Raw genomic sequence first — 26364 nt, forward strand, 5'->3', positions numbered from 1 at the left:
GTCATCCCCAAAATATTCCCATAAAGCAGGGTTACAGACTGTCATTACAGAAAAGCCTTTACAAATCGGGCCCATAATACACTCAGCCACGCGGGGCCTGTTACAATGGGTCGAATTCCACGTGGGCCTTCGTGTTGGACAAGGACATGAGACGAGGCGACCTCGTCGTAGGCCTTCGTCTTGCAGCGTGTTGGACGAAGGGTGGAAACTGCCAGTCGCTTTGCCTCTGTTGGTGCGGCGAGATTGGCGAAGGCAACGAGCGAAGGGTAGCGTCTTCGCCTTCGCCCCAACATTTGCCCTCCGAGGGACCAGTTTGGACTAAGTCATCTGGTGCCGAAGACGTCGCTAGATGGTGGAGACGCTGCCCTCGTTCGAAGTGGTTCTGCGGGGGTTTTTGATGTGACCGTTGACGGACGCGGTACTGTTGGACTGTGGGTTTCCCGAAGCGTCGCGTCCTGTGTATAAAAAGGGGACAGGGCGGCGCGGGTTAGGCACTCTTTCTGCGCGCCGCAAAACCCTAGCCTCCTCTTGAAACCATTTGATCGCTCGCCTGCCCTCCTTGCTCTTGCTCATCGGAGATCTGGCCCGCGTGAAGCAGACCGCCTGCCGCCGCCGACGGTACGTAGCCATGTCGTCCTCCTCCTCCTCTGCTGCTGATACACCGTCGGCCGGCGCGTCGTCCGAGGACACACTGAGCAACATGGCGGCGGAGGAGTTGCATCCTGGTGATACAGTGGAGTTTGGCGTGTCGCGGATTTCCTCGGTCCGCATGCAAGATATGCAACAACTTGGATATTTTGGCAGTGGAGTGGGGCGTGTCCTGGGGGTGGAGGAGGTCCCCGAGCCAGAAGGCGAGTTGGTCATTTTTGAGGCTTTTTTCGCCGCTGGCCTTCGTCTGCCTGCGCATCGATTCGTGGCGGAGGTCCTGCGGAGATTCGAGGTCCAGGTCCACCAGCTGACGCCGAATGTCGTGGTGGCCCTGGCGAAGTATGTCTGGGCGACGACTTCGTATGGCAGTCAGTCCTCTGTGGAAGTCTTCGCAAAACATTATTGTCTGTATTGGCAAAAGAGAAAAATTGGACATGAGATTGCACAATTTGGATCGTGCACATTTACGCCGAAGACCGGCAAGACTTCGATGGAAGTCGTGGAGCTGGTTCCCTACGCCTGCAATAAGTGGGGCAACTGGTGGGAATTCTGGTTTTACGTTTCCGAAGGCACAGTCGAAGACCACCCAGGGCTCCCCGTGGCCGTCATGTGCTCCCATTATTACGTAGCGTACCCGCAGTTTGAGGTAGCGGAGGATGATGCAGACGAAGGATCCCTTTGGTGCGCTGCCCGCATGAGTAGCGGACGCGATTTGGTTGAGGAATTCGTTGGGTATGCGGTATGGTCCTTGGCGCATGGCTGGGCGCTGGGAGAAGTATGCCCTCGCGAGATGCCCTCCCGGGGCGGGTAGCTGGTGCGAAGTCCTGCCTTCGCGCTGGATTTGCGTGGTCGAGATCCCGCCGCATTCGTGCGTGAAGCGGAAGACGGTGCGACGAGGATCGTGGGGCGCTACATGCCGAGGACAGAGTGTCTGCGGAGCTGGGATATCCGTGGGTCCAACGACAGGTTGAATCGGGTCTTCGACCTGAACCGCTTGCCGTACGGTGGTTATCCTGGGGAAGACGCCGCCGACCGCCGCGGGAAGAAACTGATGGGCGGGACCGAGGAAGGGCCTTCGCAGGATGCTGCCCCGGCTGCTAAGAAGAGGAAATTAGGTACTATGGTGGGGGGAATGGGTGTGTCTGATAATTTTGCTGTGGAGTTGATGGGGACATGTGCGGCCCCCGGGGGAAGATGTCTTCGCCCGAGCTCCGGGAGTCTTCGACGCGAATGCTAGAGGTTATCGGGGGTCGCTGGCCAAAGAATCTTCCGATCCCCTAGGCGGAGGGTGAAGACATGTCTACGTCTCGTATTGCTCGTGGCTTGAGGATTTTCCCTTACGGACGGAATATTGCTGTTGTTGTGTCGGCAGTTATGAACAAGGACCGTCAAGACGCTGCGCAGAAGCGTCGGGCAGTTATTAGGATCGCAGATCCTAGGCGTGAGGCGAAGAGAGCGCGGGGGAGCGCGAAGGCTGCGGCCCCCGGCAGCAGCCAGCCGGTGCCGGATGCGAAACTGGCCGCGCCTGGATCCGGCAAGTCGTCGGCGAGCGCGAAGACAGCCGCCGCTGGCGGGACCAAGCCTCCCCCGGTCGAGGCTGCGAAAGGGCGGGAGCTGCCCTCGCGGGGGAAACGTGTTGCCGACTTCGGCACGAACATCAGCGTGGAGGACTATTTTGTTGGTAAGAGTTTTTTTGGGAGGTCTGCTGACCGGTGATATATTGCAGGGTCGGGCGAGGGACAAATGGTTGTTGTCCCGCCTTCAGTGGCGACCACTTTGCCGTCGGCGGTGGTAAGGGCGAAGGGAACCGTGTAGGACCCGTGAGCTGCCTTCTGCGCAAGCGGGGAGATTCTGACAGCCGCTGCTGCTAAGGACGTGGCGGGCACCATGTCCCAGCGGCTGAGGGAGGCATCGTAGCGGCTGTCGCAACAGCTAAGTCAAGTAAGTTGAGCTGGACTTCGGTGTTTGTTGTTTCCATGAAGAGTTGGGTCTCATGTGTTTTTGTCAGGCGGCCGACTTTGCCGACCGTGTTGCGTCTGGTGTCCTGACTGCGGACGTGGCTGCCGAAGTCGAGAGGCTTCAGGCACAGCACGCGGATGCCGTCCGGGAGAAGTCGGCTGCGGAGAGCAAAAACCGCAGGCTGGCGGAGAAAGTGGCCGCCTTGGAGGCCGAGAAGATGGACCTCCGACGCCAACTGATGGAGGAAAGGAGGGAGGCGAACCAGGCCATCGCTGAGGCGCAGGCTGCGCAGGCGGAGGCCAAAGTGGCGCGGGCGGAGGGAAGTCTTGCCAGCCAACGCGCCGAGGAGTGGGAGGCGAGGTTCAACGCCCTGCGTGGCCGCGTGGACAAGGCCGAGGCCTCTATGCGCTTGGAGGTTGAGCGGACGCTCGCACGGTTCGTGGACTCGTACCGCGAGCTGGGTGCACGGACTGCTGACTTCGAGGTGCCCGACCGGGAGGCGGGCCTTCGCTTCCTCGAATGGTTGCAGGAGGAGTTGCTGGTACTCCCGACCATCGTCGAGGGTTTCATGTCCTTTGCCTCCCTTGTCACCTGCGAGGGGGCCATGAATGCGTTGTCCCGTGAGGGCTGCAAACACTACGAGGTCTTCGACCAATCAGACGAGAGCTTTGAACGCGAGATCTTCAAGGCCGAAGACCATGTTGTGAAGCAGTCAGCGGGGGCACTTTTTGATAGGATGTGGGGGGCGCATGGTCGGGAGGCTGTCAGGGAGCGATCCGACCAGGCGAGAGAGCAGGTGAAGGTTATTATTTTTTGTGTGGTTGGTTGCGTGTGGGTATGTGTAGTTTTTGCTGAGTGAATGTGCTATTGCTGCAGATGGAGCGTGCCGAGGACGTCAAGGACCTTGGAGGTCTGGTCGGCGCGCCGCCCGAGGCTGCGGAGGTCAATCCGGTGCTGCCCTCGGATGCCGGTGAAGGCCCCTCGGTCGTGCCCATGCCTGCTATGGCCGGCGAAGACCCTGTGTCGGCCCCTGCGCCGACGGTCGAAGGTGCTCTGAAGGTGGCAACCGAGCCGACAGTTGAAGACCCCACGGCCGCGGCTAGGCCTTCGCAGGTGGCTAAGTAGCTAAATAGGTGCAGGGGGTGTGTAAATTTTGTCTGCGTGTTACTGAACCTCGGTTGCTGCGCAGGTTCACGGTTTTGGGCCTGCGCACGCAACCGCTACCGACAATGCTAATTTTGTGGCGGCTTCGACTGTGGTTGCTGAAGATGTTTCGGATGATTCTGTGTCTAAGTTTTTTGAGTCTGATGATTCTAGGGGTTCGGTTGTGTGGACGGAAGAGTCTTCGGATGAGGACTTGGATTATTTTGCGACACTGGATGTGGCTGCGGCGGAAGCTTCTCCGCGTGTGATAGGTGCTGAAGTTCTTCCTGGTGTGAGTGCTGGGCGTAGGCGGCGAAGGGCGGTGGCGAAACGGAGGGTGAGTGAGGTGGAGGGTGGTCGTCTTCGTGTGGACAGGGCTAGTAAACGAGAATTGTTGGCCTCGCCAGCTGGGGCGAGTGTAGGTGAGGGGGAGTTGCGAAATCTTTTTGAGGGTGAGGAGCTGAGGATAATGCTGTTCAACTACAGGGAGATGAGTATCATCCTGAAGGTTGAGCCAATGTAAAGTGTAATGCCCGTTGTATGTATGTAACCGTAATTTATATGAAGCTGCGTTCCTTCGTTGATCCGGTCATGCCCGTAGGTGACTTGTGCGCGGGGAACCTTTTGGAAAATACTTCGATTTTGTGTACTTATTATGCTAGTCCAGCTGCACCCGTGGGCGACTTTTGCACGGGGAGTCTTTTGGAGAAGACTTCGATTTTGCGCACTTATTGTGCTAGTCCGGCTGCACCCGTAGGCGACTTTTGCACGGAGAGTCCGGCTGCACCCTTAGGCGACTTTTGCACGGGGAGTCTTTTGGAGAAGACTTCGATTTTGCGCACTTATTGTACTATTCTGGCTGCACCCGTAGGCGACTTTTGCACGGAGAGTCCGGCTGCACCCTTAGGCGACTTTTGCATGGGGAGTCTTTTGGAAAGACTTCGATTTTGCGCACTTACTGTGCTATTCCGGCTGCACCCGTAAGCGACTTTTGCGCAGAGTGTCGCACGCGAGGGTAGTCAGCGCTGCCCCTCGCGGTGACTTCGGTGTGGTCGAATGCCGAAGACCGTCGATGCGGTCTTTTTCGACATTGGCTTAGTTTTTGCGGGGGATTTTTGCTTGTATATTACATGGCTCCGCCTCATTAAAAACCTCACCCCCTTAGGAGGAAAAGAGTGTGGGCCGGAATAATAATGTTTGGTGAATTACAAGGGCGTGATGGCCCTGAGGATTCAAACAAAAAAAATTGCGAAGATTATCTATATTCCAGGAATGTTCCAGGTCTTCGCCAGATTGTGTTGTTAATCTGTACGCGCTGGGAGACGACTTCGTCTTGACGATAAATGGTCCTTCCCACTTTGGTTCCAGCTTACCCCGTGACTCTGTCCGGGTTGTGCGGACAAGTACGAGGTCCCCTTCGTTGAATTCTCTTGGGACGACTGTGTGGTCGCGCCATGCCTTCGTTTGGGCTTGATATTTGTCGAGAGCCTGCAGGGCGAAGACACGGTCTCCGTCAATGAGGTCTTTGGAAGTTGGCTCGTCGGCGTCAGGTATTGCTGAAGCGCTTGTCCGCGGGGACCCATGTTTGATTTCCTGTGGGGTCATGGCCTCCGATCCGTATAGAAGGCGAAAGGGAGTGAATCCGGTCGCTCGACATTCGGTCGTGTTCAGTGCCCAGACTGCTTCAGGTAGCAGGTCGGCCCATTTGCCCTTCTTGTCGTCGATGAGCATTTTCTTGATCGCCGTGAAAATCTTGCCGTTGGCGCGCTCCACGACGCCGTTGGATTGTGGGTGGTACACTGAGGCGAAGGCAAGCTTGGTGCCAATGGCAGTCTTCAAGCATTTAATCACGAGCGCCATCTCATCCTCATTAAGGCCAACCGCCTCAATTTGTGCCACCTTGTCGGGAAGCGTCTCCTTGTTGTTCGTTGCTTTGAGAGCAACGAGTTGTGGATCGTAGTGTTGAGGAAGAGATCTATTGGCGATGTCGTCGATGTACCTAGCCTCCTTTGCCATCATTTGCCCACTCACAAATTTGCCAAGAATTTCCTCGGGCGACATCTTGGTGTACCTAGGGTTCTCACGAATAAGGTTTACAAGATTAGGATCAATGACGATAAATGACCTTAGCATTAGTCGCACGACTTGTGGTCTGTCCATCTTGTGCTCCCATAGCTTCATATCTTATTCACCATGGTCTTGAGCATGTTGTACATTTTAGTTGGCTCTTCACCCCTCTTCATGGCGAACCTCCCTAGTTCACCCTCGACCAGCTCCATCTTGGTGATCATGGTGATGTCGTTTCCCTCATAAGAGATCTTGAGGGTGTCCTAAATTTCCTTGGCATTGTTCAAGCCTCTAACTTTGTTATATTCATCCCTGCATAGAGAAACTAGAAGAATAGTAGTGGTTTGGTTATTTTTATGAATCATTTCTTGTATGTGAATAGCATTGTAATTCTCATCATCACTATCTACAACATGCATTCCATTTTCTACTATGTATCAAAGGCTAGGATTGAGAGAAAATAGATGTTTGCGCATCTTATGACTCCACCAAAAATAGTCCTCCCCATCAGAGTGAGGAGGTTTGCCAAGAGGAATAGACAATAAATGAGCATTGACATTGTGAGGAATACACGAATAATTAAAAGACATCTTAGAGTAGTTTTGTTTGACCGTCTTTTGTTTTGGAGAAAATGAGTTGTTGTCGTCCTTTGGAGAAAATGAAGAAGTGTCATTGTCGTAGTAGACGATCTTCTTGATGTGCTTCTTTTTTCCCATCTTCCTTCTTCCCAGATCCTGAGTCGATGGGCTTTTCTCCCTTCATCTCGTTGTTGAGAGTCTCATTCTCGTCGGACACCTTATCCTTCTGTAACACCCTGAATTTGGGGTATAAAATTTCTTCTCTAATGCCTACCAAATTCAGGTGTTACATCTTGTTTCTCTCTCTTCTCTATTCTTTTCATTAGAATTATGTCTACTAGGTGGAGGAATAATTATTTCTTTACTATATCAAAACCTATGTGAGTCATGAGATGTTGCATCATGCTGAACCTAAATTATTCTGTTGGTTGATGCACATGTTTGAATTATTTGAATTTGGAGCATGTTTGAATTTGAATTCAAAAGAAGAAAAACAAAAGGAAAAAGGAGTAGAAATTCAAGAATAAAAGAAGGAAAAGAGCCCATCCACCTTCCCTTCTCGGCCTTCTGGCCCAGCTAGCCGCCCCGTCCGCGCCCGCGTCCGCTGACAGATAGGCCCCACCTGTCGCGCCCCGCTCGCTCACTCGCCCTCTCCTTCTCTGCCCAGTGGGGGCCGCCTCGTGGTGCCCTGGCCCGTTGCGTGTTCGCACGCTGTGTCATTGTCCCGGGGGCCCCGCTTGCCAGCCCCTCTCCTCTCCTTGAACCGTCCGCTCGCGCGGACCGCGCACACGCACGCCGAGACCATCGCGCCTACGTCTCCTCCCCGTCGTCCCTGTTAAGTAACCCTAGTTAGGGTTATGTGGGCAAATACCTGCTTTGCCCCTGAGGGGTCTCACATCTCTATATAAGGAACCTGTACACCCCCTCATATTACAGGGATCAGAAAGAGGCCAGAGGCCCAACCCTATATCCAGTGTCTCGTGTGTTTCCTCTGTCGTGTTTATGGGAAAGGAGACGGGTTATCTACAACTTCTCGCGCCTCTACTGCTGACGGGAGGGAAGGGAGCGGATCTGGTGATCCGTGGTAACGTAGTTCTCAACACGTTATCAGCACGCTCTACCTCGACGTTGCTACGGGATCAGATCTGCGTCAACTCACCGTCAAGCCGGCAGGTCCTGGCCTAGCCGATCTGTCCTACGCGATAGCCCTCGATTCCTCTACGTACTCTAGTGGTATGAAATTTGTAGATTGGATGTGTTATTTACTTTCCGATCTATGTTCGCGGAGACTACTTTCTCTGTCGCGGGATGCGTAGCCTGCACCTATTGCTGGCCGCCGTAGGTGGTGGCAGCGTCGGTCTGATCGTCACAGTCAATCCCCCGAAGGGATGTCCATTTCCACGCAGGCACAATTTGCACGTGTCGACGATGAGATCATGCTTGAGCGTTCCCATGCTGGTGATGGTTTGCCTGAGCCAGGCACAGGTGGCCTGGCGGTCGGTCGCGGCCGTGGCCGCGTCCAAGGTATTGATCCCCACGCAGCAGAGCAGCGGACATACTTCTTGGTGGCAATCATGTCCTGCCTTAGGAGTCGGGATCACGTCCATGGCTGCTGGGCAGCAATGAGATTCCGATGACATTGATGGTCAGCGCCTTTGTTCTCTCGATGGGCGTCGTGGTCAGCCAGTGGGGATGAGTTCTAGACGCACTCTGGTCTTGTGGTGATCCGAACTTTCCGCTTCTACTCGCCCTTCTGCTGCCACAAATATCTCGGGGTCCCACTCAGGCAGCCAACCAAGCAACAACGGCGGCGGGAAAAAAAATGCATGTTGCATGCATCGCACGCGCGTCTGTTACGTTCTCACACGGAGAAAAAGCTTGCATGCCTCTTGCTATGTGGTTGTGGCCGCATGCAGCGGTCCCGCTGATATTTGACCCTGCGGTGCCATACCGATGGGATGTTCCCTGTGACATGTAATATTTTTTTAAAAAAAAGGAAAGGAAGGTGGACACACCGGGCGCTGTGGCACATGCACGAGTCCCAGTCCCATCACAAGCCCCGCGTCAAGCTCCATCGAGAGCAAGCGTGCCCCATCACAACATTTTTTATATTTTAGTTTCTACTCTAATTATTTATTTCCTATAGTAAATAATTACTAGAAATTTTTTGAATGCCTTCTACATCTAATGAGTTATGTTCATGCATGAATTCTGATGTTTATTTTTCTGCTTTTATTTTTCATAGTAAATAATTAGCAGAAAATAATTAAATTATATGTGAAGGCCATGTTGCGTATTTTTAAATCGCTCTAAACATTTACAATACGTTGAGCCTTCGGACTCACACGGAGCGATTAAATTATATAGGGGTACTCGGACACGTCTATCACACTATGTTATTAATCGGGTGTGTTATGGCATTAAAGTATTGACTGCGCCCTGGCAACACGACGCAATTTTGTGTCGTACGAACTTGGTTGCGTCATGTGATTGCTATGTCGCACTCTCACTTAATCAGACCACTCCCGTTGAGTCGAACCGCCATCACTGAGTCGCGTATTTTTCGCATGCCCTGTAGGCACTGTCTGCCTGCCGTGATCATTGAGCCACAATTGCGCCTGTTGCGCACGTTGCGTGGACTTATCATGTACCCCGATTACCGAGCCATAATTGTGTCTGTTGCGCTTATTACGAAGGTTGGATGTGTTGTCGTAGCCCTGATGGCCGCACACGCGTTGACGCCACATACGCTAGAGCTTGTACCCGCGTGGATTGTGGTGGGTTGTTCAAGGTCCTGAAGTCATATTATGTGCAACATTCGTAAACAATTTTGTTTTCACTTTATATTTTGTTTGACTGTGTTGTGTGGCATCGTATATTTATATATATCGCCAAGTGGCCATAACAACTATATTAAATCTAGGAAATTAAATCGAAATACAATGAAACACAGATAAGTTAAATCTCTGCTCTCTCCTCGTGCATAAAGTTTTACCCGAAGTAACCTGAAGAAATTCAATATTAATGCATGAAAGCCTTTTTGGCACAGAAAACATCACAAATTGAGATTTTATTAGTAAGCAATAAGACCTTGTCAGATGAATAAATGCTAGAATCTCAGTCATACATTGCTCAACCAGATGTTGGCACATTGCTATTTGTCGCTGAACGGCATGAAGCGAACTTTGAGATAAATGGCTAGTACCTTAGCAACACGAAGTTGCGAGTACATCGAAAGGTAATTCTGAGAATTTTTTCACAACGTTGGTGTGAAAAAAACATTGTGTGTTCTCGTCGAACCACTTTACTCGGCCTATCTAGGACCTCTATGCTTGTGTGCTTTTGTTGCATACATCTCTCAGAATTTAAATACTTATAGCCGCTGAATTGACTTGGGATAATCTTTTGACTGGTATGGTATATACTATAAACCAAATGGTAAAGGTCGATCCTGAATAGACATATATCTGGGGTTTATGTAGCAGAACTACATTGTATTCCACCCCTTGGCATGCTTACCATAATATATATCTGATCTACCAGAAGTAAGAAGAGTACAAAAATAGCCATGGAATCCCACATCACCACAAAGCTTGAAGCTACATTAGGCATTAATTTGTCCTTGGTTCTTGGCGTTGGAAGATCCACAATTCTCGGCCGCAATACTGTCAGTGATGGTAATTTGTGATAGAAATATGAAGATCTTGTAGAGACCTATTGTATCCTCTCTACTCCTGATGATTTCTTCGTATGAGAGCAGTAATATCTGTTGTTGAAGATGGATCCTGGCGGACACCAGTCCTATTTTCATTCTTGCCAAGCAGTTATCATCATTTGCTTCATCAAAAGCTAGTTATATGGTGATTTTCCCAGATAAAATGAATTCTTGGCCCTGTCTGTTCTATTCCAAAGCTTCTCTTTTTGCTGAACAATAAAGAGATCGAAATAATGCTATATAGAACAAATTGGTATATAATATGAGGAGAAATGTTTGCCTTGCTGGCAGCATCACAATTTATTAACTATTGTTATAAATTCTCTCTCAAAATTATAATACCTAAAAATGTTGCATAAATCGATACCCAATTTCAGAACGGTATGAGTAATTGGGTAAACCATGGGCAATAATAAAATGAGCTGGACTATACATCTCTGCATATAAAAATCTTTGCTTGGCAGCATTGGCCTGATGCCGTGCACTTTACTACCAATATAAGCACACACATTTTTCCTATGTGCCTCAAAGCACAATACAACCAGTGAATGTCTTTGTGAGCGTTAGACCCTGATGGTCATTTTACTTGTTGATCTGAAGTCAACTAATGGCTCAAAACGACGAATGGTATTCATGAGCCCATGAAGATGCCTTATGGATTAAATAAGTGTTGTGCATGTTAGTCTAAATCTTAATGATTGACTGTGCATTTGGTAATAATAACAATAAGTTTGCAGAATTGTAACCATGAAGCAACTTGTTGCGTGTCTCGCTGGATGTTGAGACTAACCCTTCATGTTGAAGGACAAATATGTAGTATTCATGCCACTACTCTAATCTAAGTCCAAAGCTCACTGCATAAAACCCCTATTTGTAATGTGCGTAAGATTTCCCAAATAAATCACCACAATAGCATACAATGGCCACAACTGGATGATTATGGTTGGGGATATTATCTGTATGCTTTTAGAACATCTCGGCATTAGGGGGAGGAATGTCCATATAGTGTAATGCCTCAATATTCTATTAAACGCACAAAAGCCAAACTGAACCCGTCGTTCGGAGTGTACTCCTGTGTATATGGAGTTTGCCAGAAATCGTTGAGGAGTAACCATATTGGTTTGAATGCTTCTACCTGATGTAGATGTGGATATACCCGGGATTAATATCATATCCACATTTGACTTATTGGCATTTGATCTGTTCTGCGGGGACGCCTGCGGATATGATCCATCGGCCTTAGTCAAAGCATATGTTCTGATTGCAGATTCACGTGGTCTGTGATAACTCTCCTTCGATTAATTCACCCTGATGGTGATTTGCCTCACGAAGAGGTTCATCTTAATGATGAAGTTCCTAGCAATGCGCGCAATATCATTGTGCTGGGAATACGGAACAATGAATCTTTTGTTTTTGGGAAACGGCGAAGATCATTATTAAATGTGGGAGACAAATGTGTCGACATCTATCTTGCCTCTCTAGATTGCAAACGGATCCAAAACAAAGTCCTAGGCATGAGTGCTTTAAGCTCTCTTATCGGGTCATTGATAAATGCAATCGAGGCTGAACCAATAATCGCAAAATGAAAGTCACGAGCTTGAAGTTCGAACATTTATGGGCACTATTGAAATAATGTGTGGTGAATGCGATGGTTCAAGTGGTCTTGTGAGAGACCCATCCCACGTATGTGTTGAATAAACACTGTTCCGCTATGTAATATATCTGGCAAATGACATGAATTAAAATATGCAGTTAATAGGATTCTGAAGATCCGTCATGAGATCCTAGGAGGACTCATATCTTTAAATTATAAATATGCAACATATAAATCTAGTACCGAATAATACATTCCCGACGAATGAACACTCTCCTATGTAGAGAGAATATCTCCTATTTGAGATTATAGTTCCTAGATGGAACCTTTCCAGAAGACATAAAGTCTGTGTTAAACACCAAAGTTTGATAATCCCTATAAAGGGATAAAGACCCATACAGACCCGAAAAGGAATAAGATGAGGTACCAAAGGACTTGAAGTTCACCGAATAAGCACATGTGCATTCCACGAGTTTTACTCATGGTATTTTCCACTTGATGTGGAATTACGGTATCCTCTAAAGCCCCGATGGCAGAAACCTATAAGGTTTAGGTGTTACTGGCAAAATATCCCCATTGTGCCAGAATGACAGACTATAACGATGTATCTAATCGATGAAAAATCACTAATGGATTACGATCTTTGATGGACTTTTGTTACACCATCATAGATGTTGCAATGGATGAACGCCTGGAGCGATGTGTCATATTTAGAATATGTACTATTGCAACTATATTATCCCCTAAAGTCCTATAGAAGGACATGCTACTTGCTTTGCACAACTATGTATAAATTATGGTGTAAGATAGAAAATGATAGCACCCCAACCTCATTCATTCTCGTTATTCTAGATGAACAATGGGACATATATCTTGAAGAATATACTTGAGTTATGAGGGGTAACGACTTTGACAGATGTCATCGTTAGGGGGAGCGAATGCTTATATTGATCACAATCGTGAGACAATAAATGTCATATTCTATGCCCTGAAGGCGTGAGCTTGATGATCAATATGTAAACCTTTATGGAACTTTCTATCAAATATATAGATCCAGTCGATCGAACACCATCAGTCAAAGTGGCTTATTTATATTGATACGTGCACTTACCTCGTATATCCTAGAAGTGAGTAGAGGTAAAGTTCCTGAAATAGACCTTGCAAGGATATGCAATCCGTTTGCTGAATCTTTATGTGCATATACTTCCAGAAGAATATGTTTTGCCTTATTGATACGATTTTGCAAGGATCAGGGGAGCACATTTCTAAAGTTAGCCCTTGTAGAAGATTCGATAGAATCTAGATCCCAACGGATCGAAATCTGTCACGATGACAGCTGTTGTACTCTTTTTCCTTTGGTGAGTTTTCTTCAAGTTTCTCACATGATGTTTTTAACGAGGCAACAAAGTGCAAATGCAATTTATATCACCATGCACTCTTTCTCCACATTTTCCCACTGGGTTTTTTGGAGTTTTAACGAGGCATGTGTTGGTCGCGGTATTCGCCCAAGGGGGAGTGTTAAGTAACCCTAGTTAGGGTTATGTGGGCAAATACCTGCTTTGCCCCTGAGGGGTCTCACATCTCTATATAAGGAACCTGTACACCCCCTCATATTACAGAGATCAGAAAAAGGCCAGAGGCCCAACCCTATATCCAGTGTCTCGTGTGTTTCCTCTGTCGTGTTTATGGGAAAGAAGACGGGTTATCTACAACTTCTCGCGCCTCTACTGCTGACGGGAGGGAAGGAAACGGATGTGGTGATCCGTGGTAACGTAGTTCTCAACAGTCCCGACCCCCTCCCTCCTCTTCAAGTCCATTCACTTCGCCCCTACGCACTCACCCGAGCTACGCGCGACAGTTCTTCAAACTCGCTGGAGCTCTTCCGTCGCCAAGCTTCCTGCGTTCGATTTCGCCCCCAGCAAGGCCTACGTAGAAGACACAAAAAAAAAATCAGTAAGAGCCGGTTGTGCGCTAGTGGGCCAGTACCACCAGGCCGGGCCATTGGGATTGTTTTTGGAGAAAACGAAAAGGTATCTCACGCAATAAGGCCCGGCCACTCAACAGTCCCTGGAAAATGGACGCTGCGAGCCCAGTCAGCCAGGTCCAGCCCAATCCATCTACACCGACCCGACCGTTAGAGGGGACCAGGCGTCCAGGCTCACTGTCCCAGGCACTCCGCCGTTCTCCACTCCAAAATTTCAAAATTCAAATTCGCTCTCCGCTCCTCCGTTGACGGGACGCCGTATTTTCCCCTCCCTCCCGTCGCGCACTTGCTTGCCTGCCGTTACTACTACTGGTAGTATAAAGCAAAGGCAAAGGCAAAGGCAAACCCCTCCCCACAAACCCTAACACTCCACCGACGCCCAGATCTGTTCCTTCTCTCTTCCACGCCGCCGCCGCCCTCGAATTTTCGAATCCTCAGCAACAATCGTCCTGCCGCCATGAGGGAGATCCTCCACATCCAGGGCGGCCAGTGCGGCAACCAGATCGGTGCCAAGTTCTGGGAGGTGGTGTGCGCGGAGCACGGCATCGACGCCACCGGCCGCTACGGCGGCGACTCCGACCTGCAGCTTGAGCGCGTCAACGTCTACTACAACGAGGCCTCGTGCGGCCGCTTCGTGCCCCGCGCCGTGCTCATGGACCTAGAGCCCGGCACCATGGACTCCGTGCGCTCCGGTCCCTACGGCCACATCTTCCGCCCCGACAACTTCGTCTTCGGTCAGTCCGGGGCCGGGAACAACTGGGCCAAGGGCCACTACACCGAGGGAGCCGAGCTCATCGACTCCGTGCTCGACGTGGTGCGAAAGGAGGCCGAGAACTGCGACTGCCTGCAAGGTTGGTTGGTTATTTGCTTGTCTCGTCTCGTCTTCCATTTCTGCAAGGTTGCTTGGTTTGCTGACTGGGATCTTATGCCCGCCTGTCAGGCTTCCAGGTCTGCCACTCTCTCGGCGGCGGCACCGGCTCCGGCATGGGCACGCTGCTCATCTCCAAGATCCGCGAGGAGTACCCCGACCGTATGATGCTCACCTTCTCCGTGTTCCCGTCGCCCAAGGTCTCCGACACCGTGGTGGAGCCCTACAACGCGACGCTGTCCGTCCACCAACTGGTGGAGAACGCCGACGAGTGCATGGTGCTCGACAACGAGGCGCTCTACGACATCTGCTTCCGCACGCTCAAGCTCACCACACCCAGCTTCGGCGACCTCAACCACCTCATCTCCGCCACCATGAGCGGCGTCACCTGCTGCCTCCGCTTCCCGGGGCAGCTCAACTCGGACCTCCGCAAGCTGGCCGTCAACCTGATCCCGTTCCCGCGCCTGCACTTCTTCATGGTGGGGTTCGCGCCGCTCACCTCCAGGGGCTCCCAGCAGTACCGCGCCCTGACGGTGCCGGAGCTTACCCAGCAGATGTGGGACGCCAAGAACATGATGTGCGCCGCGGACCCGCGCCACGGCCGGTACCTGACGGCGTCCGCCATGTTCCGCGGCAAGATGAGCACCAAGGAGGTGGACGAGCAGATGCTGAACGTGCAGAACAAGAACTCCTCCTACTTCGTGGAGTGGATCCCCAACAACGTCAAGTCGACGGTGTGCGACATCCCGCCCACGGGGCTGAAGATGGCGTCCACCTTCATCGGCAACTCCACCTCCATCCAGGAGATGTTCCGGCGCGTGAGCGAGCAGTTCACCGCCATGTTCCGCAGGAAGGCCTTCTTGCACTGGTACACGGGGGAGGGCATGGACGAGATGGAGTTCACCGAGGCCGAGAGCAACATGAACGACCTCGTGTCCGAGTACCAGCAGTACCAGGACGCCACCGCCGACGAGGAGGGCGAGTACGAGGACGAGGAGGAGGGAGATCTCCAGGACTAGAATAGGCTGCTTCACATTCAGTCACCGTCAGTCTATGAAAAACTAATCATTTGCTGCTTTTCGTCGTCGTCGTAGTAGTAGTAGGTCGGTAATCATCTGTCGTGGGTGTGTTTCGTTTCTATCATTAATCAGGATTAGTAGTAGCTGCTGCTGCTGCGGGCACAACACAAGGGGGGATAGGAACTGCAATACCCTGTTGCGCTTTGGTTGTTTCTTGGAACCGATGTTATGTTAAATTCTCAACGCTCAGTGTCTGAACACTATTTGCTCATGTTTCTGGAACTGCTGTTGTGTTAAATTCTCAACGCTCTTGTCTGTAGTTACAATTCAGCCTTGCTTGTTACTGTGAACCTCCTATTTGCTGTCATTGCAATGCACCTCCAGTTCAAAGTGCAGCGCAATCAGAGCATGCTACATCTGTTTGAGGTCTGACCATTCGTCCTCCTAAAATCTCACTATTCCTACTTTCTATTCATATTTTTTATTAAATACATCCCCTCAACTAATCTTCCCCTATTTCTCCTCTCCAATCATTTCTCTATTCAGCTCTCCCTTTACTTTTTAACCGAGCTATTTAATAGGAGTTAAAATACTAAGCAATACATAAATTATACTGAAAAAGAATTAATTTCAGGAGATTAGAACTTTCTCTGTACATGGGGTGGGATAATTCTCTCTGCGTGGAGAGGGTGCTCGAGGGGGCACCCCCTCCTTCCTCATTCGTACATAGAGGTGGGCGTTTGGGTTATCCGAAAATTTCGAGTCGGGTAATTCGGGTTTTTAAAATTTCGGGTTTTGAGAATCGATACCCGAAATTACAACGGGTTTTGCAATACCCGAAAATTCGGGTACCCGAAATTTCTGGTTCGGGTTCGCGTATTCCCGAACTATTGTGTCGGCTTCATAAAAACATATACACCCTATTAAATTAGTATAAAAATATAGTTTGAATAATGATATACATGGACATATAAAACACAAGCAATCTACAATCACAAGTTATGCACACATACACATATTTATAAATGTACAAATTAATAATTAAGCATGACATGAGTACATGACACATGAAAGTTCGGGTAATTCGGGTATTTCGGGTACCCGATTGTGATACCCGAATTACCCGAACTAAATTCGGGTTTTGCAAGTTGCTACCCGAAATTCCCGAACAAAATTCGGGTTTCGGGTATTTCGGGTTCGGATTCGGATATTACGGGTTCGGGTTTCGAGTTTTTTGCCCAGCCCTATTCGTACACCTTGTAGGCGACAATAGGAGAGAGGGGGCTGGCCGACGTTAGCTATTGAAGCTAGCCTTACATACAGAGGCCAGAACTGTGATTACTTAGACTGACTAAAGGGTGTGTTTGGAAGCAAAGTACAAGATCAGTGTTAGGGGACTTCATCTTCCGAAGGTCCTAAAAAACATGGTTAACCATTTATTATCGGCATATTGTCAAGTATTACAGGAGCTTCAGAATCAGAATAGCTTCGACGTGGAACGGTAACGAAGGTACCTTCGTCATAACAACACAGGAAGATGATGCAAAGGAGGTGTTATCCAAGTCGGTGAGGGCAAAAGACAATATTCTCCCTGTGATATTTGTATACTTTGTGTGTAATCTCTGTTACAAAGCTGTACGACTCCCTATAAATAAATGAACTGTGTCCTACATAAAGTACCTTTTGGGTGGATCACATAATCGCTGTGTAATTCTCTCTCTATAACACCTTCACTGTAATTCTTTCTATAGAACCGAAGATACAATTGAAAAGTTAATTAAAAAAAAGGAGGAACACGTTATTGAAATATCTTAATTGAGTTATCATATTCCAACCCTTTTATATTCCTTGTATAATCATCTATTTATTAAACATTTAACCTTCGTCTTTGAAGGAGTTATCCCAGAAGGGGTAACTTTTTTATGACGAAGGTTATATATCTTTTTAATACCATGTTGCATTGTTTTTGATTGTGTATAGCGATTGAAAACAAGTGACCAACACATAATTTTAAAATGTCATGACATAATTATTATATCTTTTATATCACTTCAAACAATACTTGTTTAGAAAAAAATATTTCAAACCATAGTATTTAGGGAATGTTTGTTTGAGATTATAATCTGGCTAGATTATATAATCTAACTTATTTTGAGGTAACACTTAATTCAAAATAAGTTAGATTATAATTCTAAACAAACATCCCTTAGTATACATGAGCCATAAGCTAGTTTGGGTTGAAGTGGAGTTTCAAATATTTCAAAAATATCATGGTAACAACTAAACCATTGTATTCAAAATAGAGTTTTTTTACAAGCTAGCCAAACACCTCTTGGTAAAAAATACACTTGTATTCTCTAATACTCTCTTCGTCCACAAATGTTAGTCTTTCTCACTTTTTGAGGAGTCAAGCATTTCTAACTTTAACCGTATTTATACAAGAAAATATTAATATTTATAGTACATAATTAGTATCATTAAATAGATCTTTTAATCTATTTTTATATTAAAATTATTCGAAGATACAAATTTTGGTAATGTGGTATATAAATCTAGTCAAACTTGCTACTACTCAAACTCTAAAGTTTGACTGACACGAATACCATAACAACATTTGTGAATACAATGGTTCTGTAAAACATTTCCTAAGATTTCTCTCATGTATATATGCTTTGTTCTTTAAAACTACTGTATCTATATATAAACTTTCTTTTCTTATCTATCTATTTTTTAAACTTTAAACAACGTATTAAACAGAACTAAAATATGTGCAGGACATATAAAAATTTAAATCAAAATACGTCTCATATAAAAGACAGAAAGAATCTTTAGAGGAGGCTGATGATATATAAGAGAGATGACGATATGATTGGAGGTAGTCTTAGCTTCGTCCATTCACAAGAAAACTGGCTCCTCCTACTTTATTTCCCCCCCTTCTATTCAACATCTCAACAGTACATTATGAACCTTACTGCCTGCTAGAATCTAACACTCCATGCAAGTATGAAATCCTAAAAGGAAAATATGAACATCAAGACAAATCATAAACAATGCAATGGGTTCTTCAATGCCTGGTGGCTACACTACACTCTTCCGATGGGAGAAAAAGGCGGGTCAAGCAGAACAGACGGAGGAGGCGCCTTTTCTCTACTCCGCTTCTTCTTCTTCTTCTCTTCAGCTGTGACTGCCTCGATCAGGTGCCTCACGTCCTCCTCGAGGAGCAACTTGAGCGAGCTGGAATACAGCTTCTGCTTCCCCTTCTTGAGGCTGATGGCGATCGAAGCTTCAGAACAGTGCAGCAGAGAGATGCATACTGAAAACGCCTGTAACGCTGATAGTCGCCCATGGAAATCCACCACAAACTGCCCTCTCCCGTTCTCCTTCATAGAAAGGACGGGGAGCTCTTCTTTGCTACCCTGTTTCAGCAAATGATCAGCCAACGAACAAGCCTTAAATTATATAGTTTACAAATAGTTCTATAGCTAGAGAGAACTACTGCAAAAATAAAGTGGATAATTGTTTTCAGCAGCAAGTTACTTCTACAAAGAAAACAATCTGGTCCTTCGCCTTGGGACACCACAGTATCCTCATAGATTACCAAAAGAATAGGTACCTGAACAAAGAGCTCCATGGGATGTTTCACATTGGTAGCTATAGACTCAGCCCAGCTATTATCATATGTGTTGCCAATAACGTCGATGGGGCAAGCCATGTCCCATCCGCCACAGTCGCAACCCCCACCGTACCTCCATCTATCTAGCAAGGGAGATGGGCCGCCGGCTTCATCGTCACTCGGCGAACCATGCAGTCCACTAGGTGCAACAACTTTGACAGTACAAGGAGATGAACCATTCTTCACCTCTTCGGACTTGTATCTGCTAAACGGAACCTCTATCACAGTCGCCGCAATCTCCAAATAAGGATGAAGGTCTTCTTCGGACCACGGGCAAGATGTCGATACATCTGAGTTATTTCTCCCAGTCTTGTTCTCTTCCGTCAGACTAGTCCTCTGTGGCTGTTGAAGTGCCCCTGTCTTCTCCTCAACAATCCGCCTCGCATGACCAATGTCGTACGAAACAAACTCGGTGACGACAGAGTTATTCACCGTACCGTCTTTTCCAACTTCAGAGCATAAGTATGATGAAACCTGCACCTGCCCAACGATTGGGGGTAAATCCCAGCCTCCATCTTTGGAGATCCTTCCAGCAGCACTGGACCGTTTCCCGCCACTATGGAAGGTGTATATAGAGCTCAACTCATCACCGTTTTTCCAATTCCTGGCGGAAATGGATTCTCCTGGGCCGTCAACACAGAATTCAAAAACCTGGACACCGTTCTTGGAATCCAATCTAAGAACCGCTTGGAGATGAGCAGGTGACAAAGCAGATTTGTTTACACGCTTCTGTGTTTGCCCATTGGGCTGGCAATTAGATGCTTGTTCACTTCTTGAAAAATCACCCAGCAGTGATTTTCGAGACACGGAGTTTTTCCTGCTTCCTGGCCCAGTTGCGGAGTTGGAGCCTCCTCTTTCCATGATAGATGGGCTCCTAGGAGATTTGGACTTCATAATAGGGTCCAGCATCTTCTTGAAGGGGCTTGATCGAGCTTTAGTGTTGTTCTCTGTGATATGGTGTTGAGCACCGTCAGATTGGCAGGATCCGTCAAAGGAGCTTACTTTCACAGGCGTTGATTTGGAACTGCTTGCTGAATCTCTCCCCTTGTCACCACAGTTGTTCTCACTGGGGCATCCATTCATCTTTTGCAGGTCAGTGCATTTGCCTGACCCAGTGTTTAGCAGGATAGGAGCTGCATTTCTGCACGGGCCACCCTTTGCTATCTCTTTCTCGAGAGAAATCTCCAAGAAACCATCATCGTTTTTCAACAAGGTACTATCCAAGCGTGGTCGATCTAGCTTAAAATTCTCATCAGGATGTTCACGGAACTGAAGGTCCAGGAAGTCCTTTGACGCTCGCTTAGCGGTGTCCACAGAAGGCTTAGCGCCCGACCTCCGATTCTGATGGGAATGCAGATAAGCTCCACTTGTGCTAGGGCGAGAGGATGCATCGACAATATCAAAGGACAGGAACGCGTCCCCATCGAATGCAGAATCTATTTTCCTCCTGCCCTCCTGGATCTTTCTGATCCTGCTTATTTCGCTGGAGCTCTGGTACATAGAACCACGCTTCCCCACGGTGCTTTGCTCAGCATTCGTCTTGCGGCTTCTCGTTGGCAAGCTCCTGCAGTGGAAATTTGGGACGTAGTCCAGGTGCAACTGCCTCGAGTTGCTCTCTGAGCATTTCAACTGATGGTATCTTCTGTTTCGACTCTCGTTTTCTTCACTAGTGCAGCAGGAGACCTTCAAAGTTTGAGGACCTGATCCCAATCCAGAATGATCCTCGCGTTTGAAGCCAGCATCTTGCCCCATAGATGAAACCTACAATGTGAGCACATGATGTACAATTGAGTTCCGTGAAATGTGATGCCAGAAGTGGGGATGCACTCAAATATTGTAGTGCGGAAGCGCCATGTACCCTTTCTTTTACTTGCAAGCTAGTATGAGATAGCAATTTAGATTGCGCATTGCTGTGAAAACATACATAATTGTTTGAGAGGAAACATGCACGCTGTTACCCCCAAAAAACTGATACTAGAATTCCTATATAAACCAGAGGTTAAGCATGACGGGATAAGTCCCCACCGACGAACATTTACAAAGGAAGACGGAAAAGAAAAAGGAGAGAGGAAGAAAAGAGGGGACACTGATAGCGGCAGGCGGCAGTATACATCGAATCTCTTGCTCTGTTTGACCTAACCAAATGGAGTGGAATTAAAGTGCAAAAGGCTGCACTTGAAATTCCAAATGCGCCACCTGAAAAAATTTCAAGTGCGCCCAATGTGCTCGAAAACGGAGCCCATGGAAACTAAGGTTGCTCCCTTTGCAAGGAACACATTAGGCTGTCTACTGGTTTACACGCCAGATCTCATCCAAGAGGCTGATTTTTTTTTATATTGGAAAAAACATGTTCCAGCCTTTTGCATCAAGGATGCATATGGCTTCATAGTACAATCAACATAAACAATCCAACTATAGTAAGAGGCTGAAAATTAGCAAGCAAATGGCTGAAAAAATAAGAGGAACCCGCAGACATTTTCCTGTCGTCCAAGTAAGGAAATCTCAACGCTGTAGAGTGTAGACTGTACCAGCAGTACACATGTTCGTTTAGAAAAACACTAGCAGTGCGTTTGGATGTTGGAATTTAGACTCGGAATTCAGAATTGGAATTGACAAACCCGAATTCTGGTGTTTGGATGGTCACAGTATTTGAAATTGGAAATCCACCAAATTTCAGCCGGTATTCAACTCTACACACGCCTCCACTCTCCAATTCCGACCCTCCACCCTCTGATTTGCTCGGAATTGAACTGGATTTGGTATTGGATCCGATTTCCAAAGCCAGGCTGATTTGGTATTGGATCCAATTCAATTCCACCATCTCAAATTCCAACATCCAAACGGAGCATAGACATTTTCATTTTCAGCAGGCAACTAAAAAACACCCATCTTTTGGCACCCAGATCACACTAGCGCGAATTAAATCTCGCGTCCGTGGACAAGGAAATCTCAGAAACACCACATCCGCGGCGCCTCGCGCACATAAGAGTAGAAAATCCCATCTTTACCGAATAGAGAACAGGCAGCCATGGAACCCCGGATCCTCCAAATCTGACGCTTGAGGCATTGCAAAGCACCAAGAAGAGTCATTACCTGTAGGGTGTTGCCGCCGGGAGCCGACAGATCAAGACGGCAAGGCGAATGAGGGAGAGATTCCCCTTCCTTGTCTTGCTCAGCTGACGCTCATGGAGGTGGAGCGGACGGGCATGGGGCGCGCGTGGAGTGGAGATGCTCGTGCTCGGTGCTACTCCTCCCTCCCTCGATCTGGGCTCTACTAACTCTCTTTCTTACGCTACTGCTTTGGCGGCTGTCTGCCGGCTGAGGTGTTAATCATCACTCGCTCGCTCACGCTGTCACACAAACCTCTCCTCTGCTCCTCTTTTTGGTGGTGGGAGGCGAAAGGAAAGCGAAAGCGCAGACAGGGCGAGCGAAGGGAGAGGCGACAAACAAAAGGAAAAGAAATGGAGGCAGGGACAGTTTGGGAAGAGTGACGAGCCGCTCTACCCTCTCACCGGGTCTCCAGGGATCTTCTTTCTCCTCGCTCCTGCACCTGCTTCATCATTAGGTTAGATTAGATTAGGGGACCTAATAATGATAAATTAGTGCCTGCCTATAAGTGGGATGAAGGGGGTGGACACCATATGCGCGCCGTTGTTGAGAGCATGAGATAAGAAAAAAAAATTCAACAAAGTAAAGCTTATGCCACGTTCTCGACTAACAGCGTCGTAATTTGTTCGAGACTAGTAGTTCAAATTGAAGCTAAAAATATTAGACGAACTGTGGTAAGTTAGCTAGCGAACCAAACAGACCATGAAACAAGGCTAAGAGCATCTTCACGATCTCCTAGTAGATCCATCTCTCCAATGGCAAGTTATAGAAATCATCTTAAAAATAACTTTATAAGACAAGAGGCATTTGTTCCAATAGATTACTCAAACCTCATCTTGAATCAGGAGAGGGTGAGAGCCCCCTGCGTCTGGTGTCGGATGATATTCACTTATCTTTCAAACGGTTCGTAGTAGAGGTGTGCAATTTGCACAATGTAATGCCCAAAATTGGTACAAGAGGAAGATAATAGGATAAATAAATAAATATACTTATATGCCGGTAAATTAGGTATTTCTTGATCTCCTTTTCTTTGTACATATTCAACTAAAGGAATTAAAGTAGTCAAATAACAAAAATAAATAAATACATAAATGTGCATTCCATACTGGATTCTTGTATGTTTGCATTTGTATTTAAATTTGTGAGACAAGTTTAAGTTAAAAAAATAAATAGAATTTGAAAATGGAAGGAGAAAAGGAAAAGAATATACACTATAAAGAAAAATATACATGAATAAATATATTCCTTCATGCGGGCACTTTTATTGGAACACTTAATTTGTGGGTGAAACTCACCAACAAATTGAATTTCAAATAATAGAATTTTGAAATGAAGAAAGGAATGTAAAACATAAAATGATAAAGGAAAATTTTAATAAAATCAATTGTTCCTTCCATAATTGAATGGGAAGAGGGATAAAACTTGTAAAAGTAGAGCTTATATTCCCATTAGGATGGTATTAGACAATTGGAAATTTAAAATTTAAATCAATAGTTTAAATTTAAGTTTTGAATACTTGAATTTGGAATGTGAAAAGGAAATAGAAAATAAAACAGAACAAAAAGATAAAAGAATAAGGCTTTTCTTGTGCTGGGCCGACGTCAGCCATCTGGGCCCATCTCAACCTCTCCCACTCTTGCGCGCGCGGCCCACTAACTCTCTTCCGCGCCAACCCAGTCCTCGCTCCCTGGCGCGTTTGCGTCGCTGTGGGGTGGGACCCGCACATCATCCTCTCACCCCATCAGCTCACGCTTCCGTGGGGCTGTCAGTGGGTCCAGGGTGTAAGAAGCTCCTTCTTTCCTGGTGTTGGGTCGATTCGATCCACTGTGCGCGGAAGCTCCCCAACTGTTTCCCAGCGATCTTCCGTGATCTGCTCCAACGAACTCCGGAAGTTGTTGCGGGAGCTAGGGGAATTGGATTCCTCTGTTGGCCTCCCCCGGGTATAAATCTAGGCACCGGTGAATCCCCTCCCCTCCTTCCATGTCTGGCCATGTGCTGAGCACTTCATCACCTGATGCAAAGAACCACGCCACCGATCCGCGCCCAATGTAGCCGAGTTTGTTCACCAGGGCAGAAGAAATCGTACTTAGGGTCTCTACAACCGGGGGTCGACTTGCTTGTCGGGGATTCCTCACCTGCAACATGCTGATCTGCCAAATCACGATGTCGTGCGGTCTGCGTACTTCAATGCCCAATCTCAGGTATAAACCCTCCTATTTTGAACGCATTGTCCCCCTCTGCGCGTAGGTTTATCGGGTTCGGTGTGTGGTGCGCCGGCATGACGAGGCGATTGTCGCCGGTGGGGCGTCACGACCGACTAGTGGGCACCGCTGTGGTTTGGGTCGGCTGGTTAGCTAGGGAAAGAAGATGCGCCCGGTGCCGTCAGATCTTGGAGAGATGGCTAGGATTAGAATGTGTGGGCATCGATTTAGTGGTGAATCTGAGCCGTTGATTGAGCAGTGTGTGGTCAGGTTTATAACGGTGACGACGATGTGACCTGGGTGCTCCACCACCGTAGATCCTAGATCTTGCGGCCATTATCACATACCAGTTCGATGTGGCGCCAGATCTAATCTGGGCCCTGGCTTTCTAATCCAGCGGCCAGAAATCTCCCATACCCCTTCAGCCGAGCCTTTATGCATTAGAGCCCTCGGATTTTCTAGGATTTTAACCCGCCACCCCTCTCTGGTTGAGAACAACTACGGTTAGGCCCCTAAGTTCTTGGATATTGGTGTCTGAGGTCCTTGGGCTGTGGCAATCATAAAATTAAATAGGAAAATTGAGTTTAAAGTATGAACATGATACACTAAAATTAGTTACACCATATCTTATTCGTTTTAACTCCATTTTGATCCGTTCAAATTTCATTAACTTCATAATAATATTGTCTATCATTTGGTAACCTTAGTTTGTTATGAAACTTAGATTAGGAATTACACACTTAGTTCTCTTTCCATCAACACTTAAACTTTAGAAATTCATAACTACCCCATTTTAACTCCGAATTAACCCGTTCCAGTTGTGTTAGCTTCGTATAAATATTTATTACGCAGTAAAAACAGTAATTATACCATGTCGCATACTTTTATAGTTAGATATTTATTTATCCTATGTCTACTAGATTAATTCTTATAAACCAAAGCTAACCTATCCATAATTATAATTTGATTAAAATATGATCTCTAGTCAAGTTATAATTAAGATTAAGGTTGAATTTATTATTTTTAGAATAGCCTCTCACATGATATACACTAACCAATTTATAATATAGTCTAATATTTAAACCACATAGATCTACCATAAATCATAATTCTTTAGCCATAACTCCAATTTTAGTGGTTCTTGAACCCACTATCTCGTAGCAACACGTAGGTTATTATTATGCAGTTTGTTCTTATGTTTGGTGTAATGTTAATTTGCCAATACCCTGTTTATTTGTATGGTTACGACTAGCACGAGGTTACGAGTCACTTGAGGAGCAAGTTGGTACCTGGAATCTCAAGTCCCACGCAAGTTGTGCCCTTGACCACTTTTATTTACCCAATAATGTTCTTTATAATCATTTTATCATGCATAGACTTAATTTTGATGGGACCCAATAGGTCACCCTAGTCTGGTTATCTTTATACATTGTTCACCCCTGAACTATTTGGGTAGTTTTTGCTATTGTTCTATATGGTTTTGGGATTAATATTACATTATGATTATGTTCCAATTATACTATTGTTTTACTTATTGTTCATGATAAGATCATTATATTAATTAGAACATGGAGCTTAACTTGATAAACACGTACCACCACAAGGGTGGAATGGGACGCCCTTGGCTGACTAACTAGGAAAGCTAGTGGAGGACTACCATACTCGATAGGGGCAAGGCAGTAGGGGAGTAGGCGTGTAGGGTGGTTCCTGGGTTGATTTTGCTGCGATAGCAGTCAGACGGGGGTTCCTGCATTGCTCTTCCTAGAAACTATAGCGGCTTTTTGAAGCTAGTGGAACTTTATAAAGG

The 26364-nt window shown here is 47.1% G+C and overlaps 2 protein-coding genes across 3 annotated transcripts; one reads left to right on the forward strand and one right to left on the reverse strand.

Moving 5' to 3' along the window:
• Positions 1-13893: 13893 nt before the first annotated feature.
• On the forward strand, positions 13894-15880 carry LOC100273658 (beta tubulin1). Of its 2 annotated transcripts, XM_035964949.1 has the most exons (3): positions 13894-14539; positions 14629-15035; positions 15111-15880. In XM_035964949.1, the coding sequence occupies exons 1-3, from the start codon at positions 14146-14148 to the stop codon at positions 15573-15575; spliced, it is 1266 nt and encodes a 421-aa protein (XP_035820842.1). In that variant the 5' UTR covers positions 13894-14145; the 3' UTR covers positions 15576-15880. The 2 variants fall into 2 exon arrangements, with proteins under 2 accessions (XP_035820842.1, NP_001335008.1); NM_001348079.1 differs by having other exon boundaries at positions 14039-14539; positions 14629-15857.
• A 2504-nt stretch (positions 15881-18384) lies between these two features.
• LOC103630546 (DUF3527 domain protein) lies at positions 18385-22960 on the reverse strand. The gene is made up of 3 exons (XM_008651600.4): positions 22342-22960; positions 19189-21009; positions 18385-18991 (listed from the first exon to the last, which is right to left on the reverse strand). Exons 2-3 carry the CDS (start codon positions 20998-21000, stop codon positions 18659-18661), a joined length of 2145 nt encoding a protein of 714 aa, XP_008649822.1. The 5' UTR covers positions 21001-21009; positions 22342-22960; the 3' UTR covers positions 18385-18658.
• Between the last annotated feature and the right edge of the window lie 3404 nt (positions 22961-26364).

Source organism: Zea mays, chromosome 1, assembly GCF_902167145.1.
Source record: "Zea mays cultivar B73 chromosome 1, Zm-B73-REFERENCE-NAM-5.0, whole genome shotgun sequence".
Classification (NCBI taxonomy): domain Eukaryota; kingdom Viridiplantae; phylum Streptophyta; class Magnoliopsida; order Poales; family Poaceae; genus Zea; species Zea mays.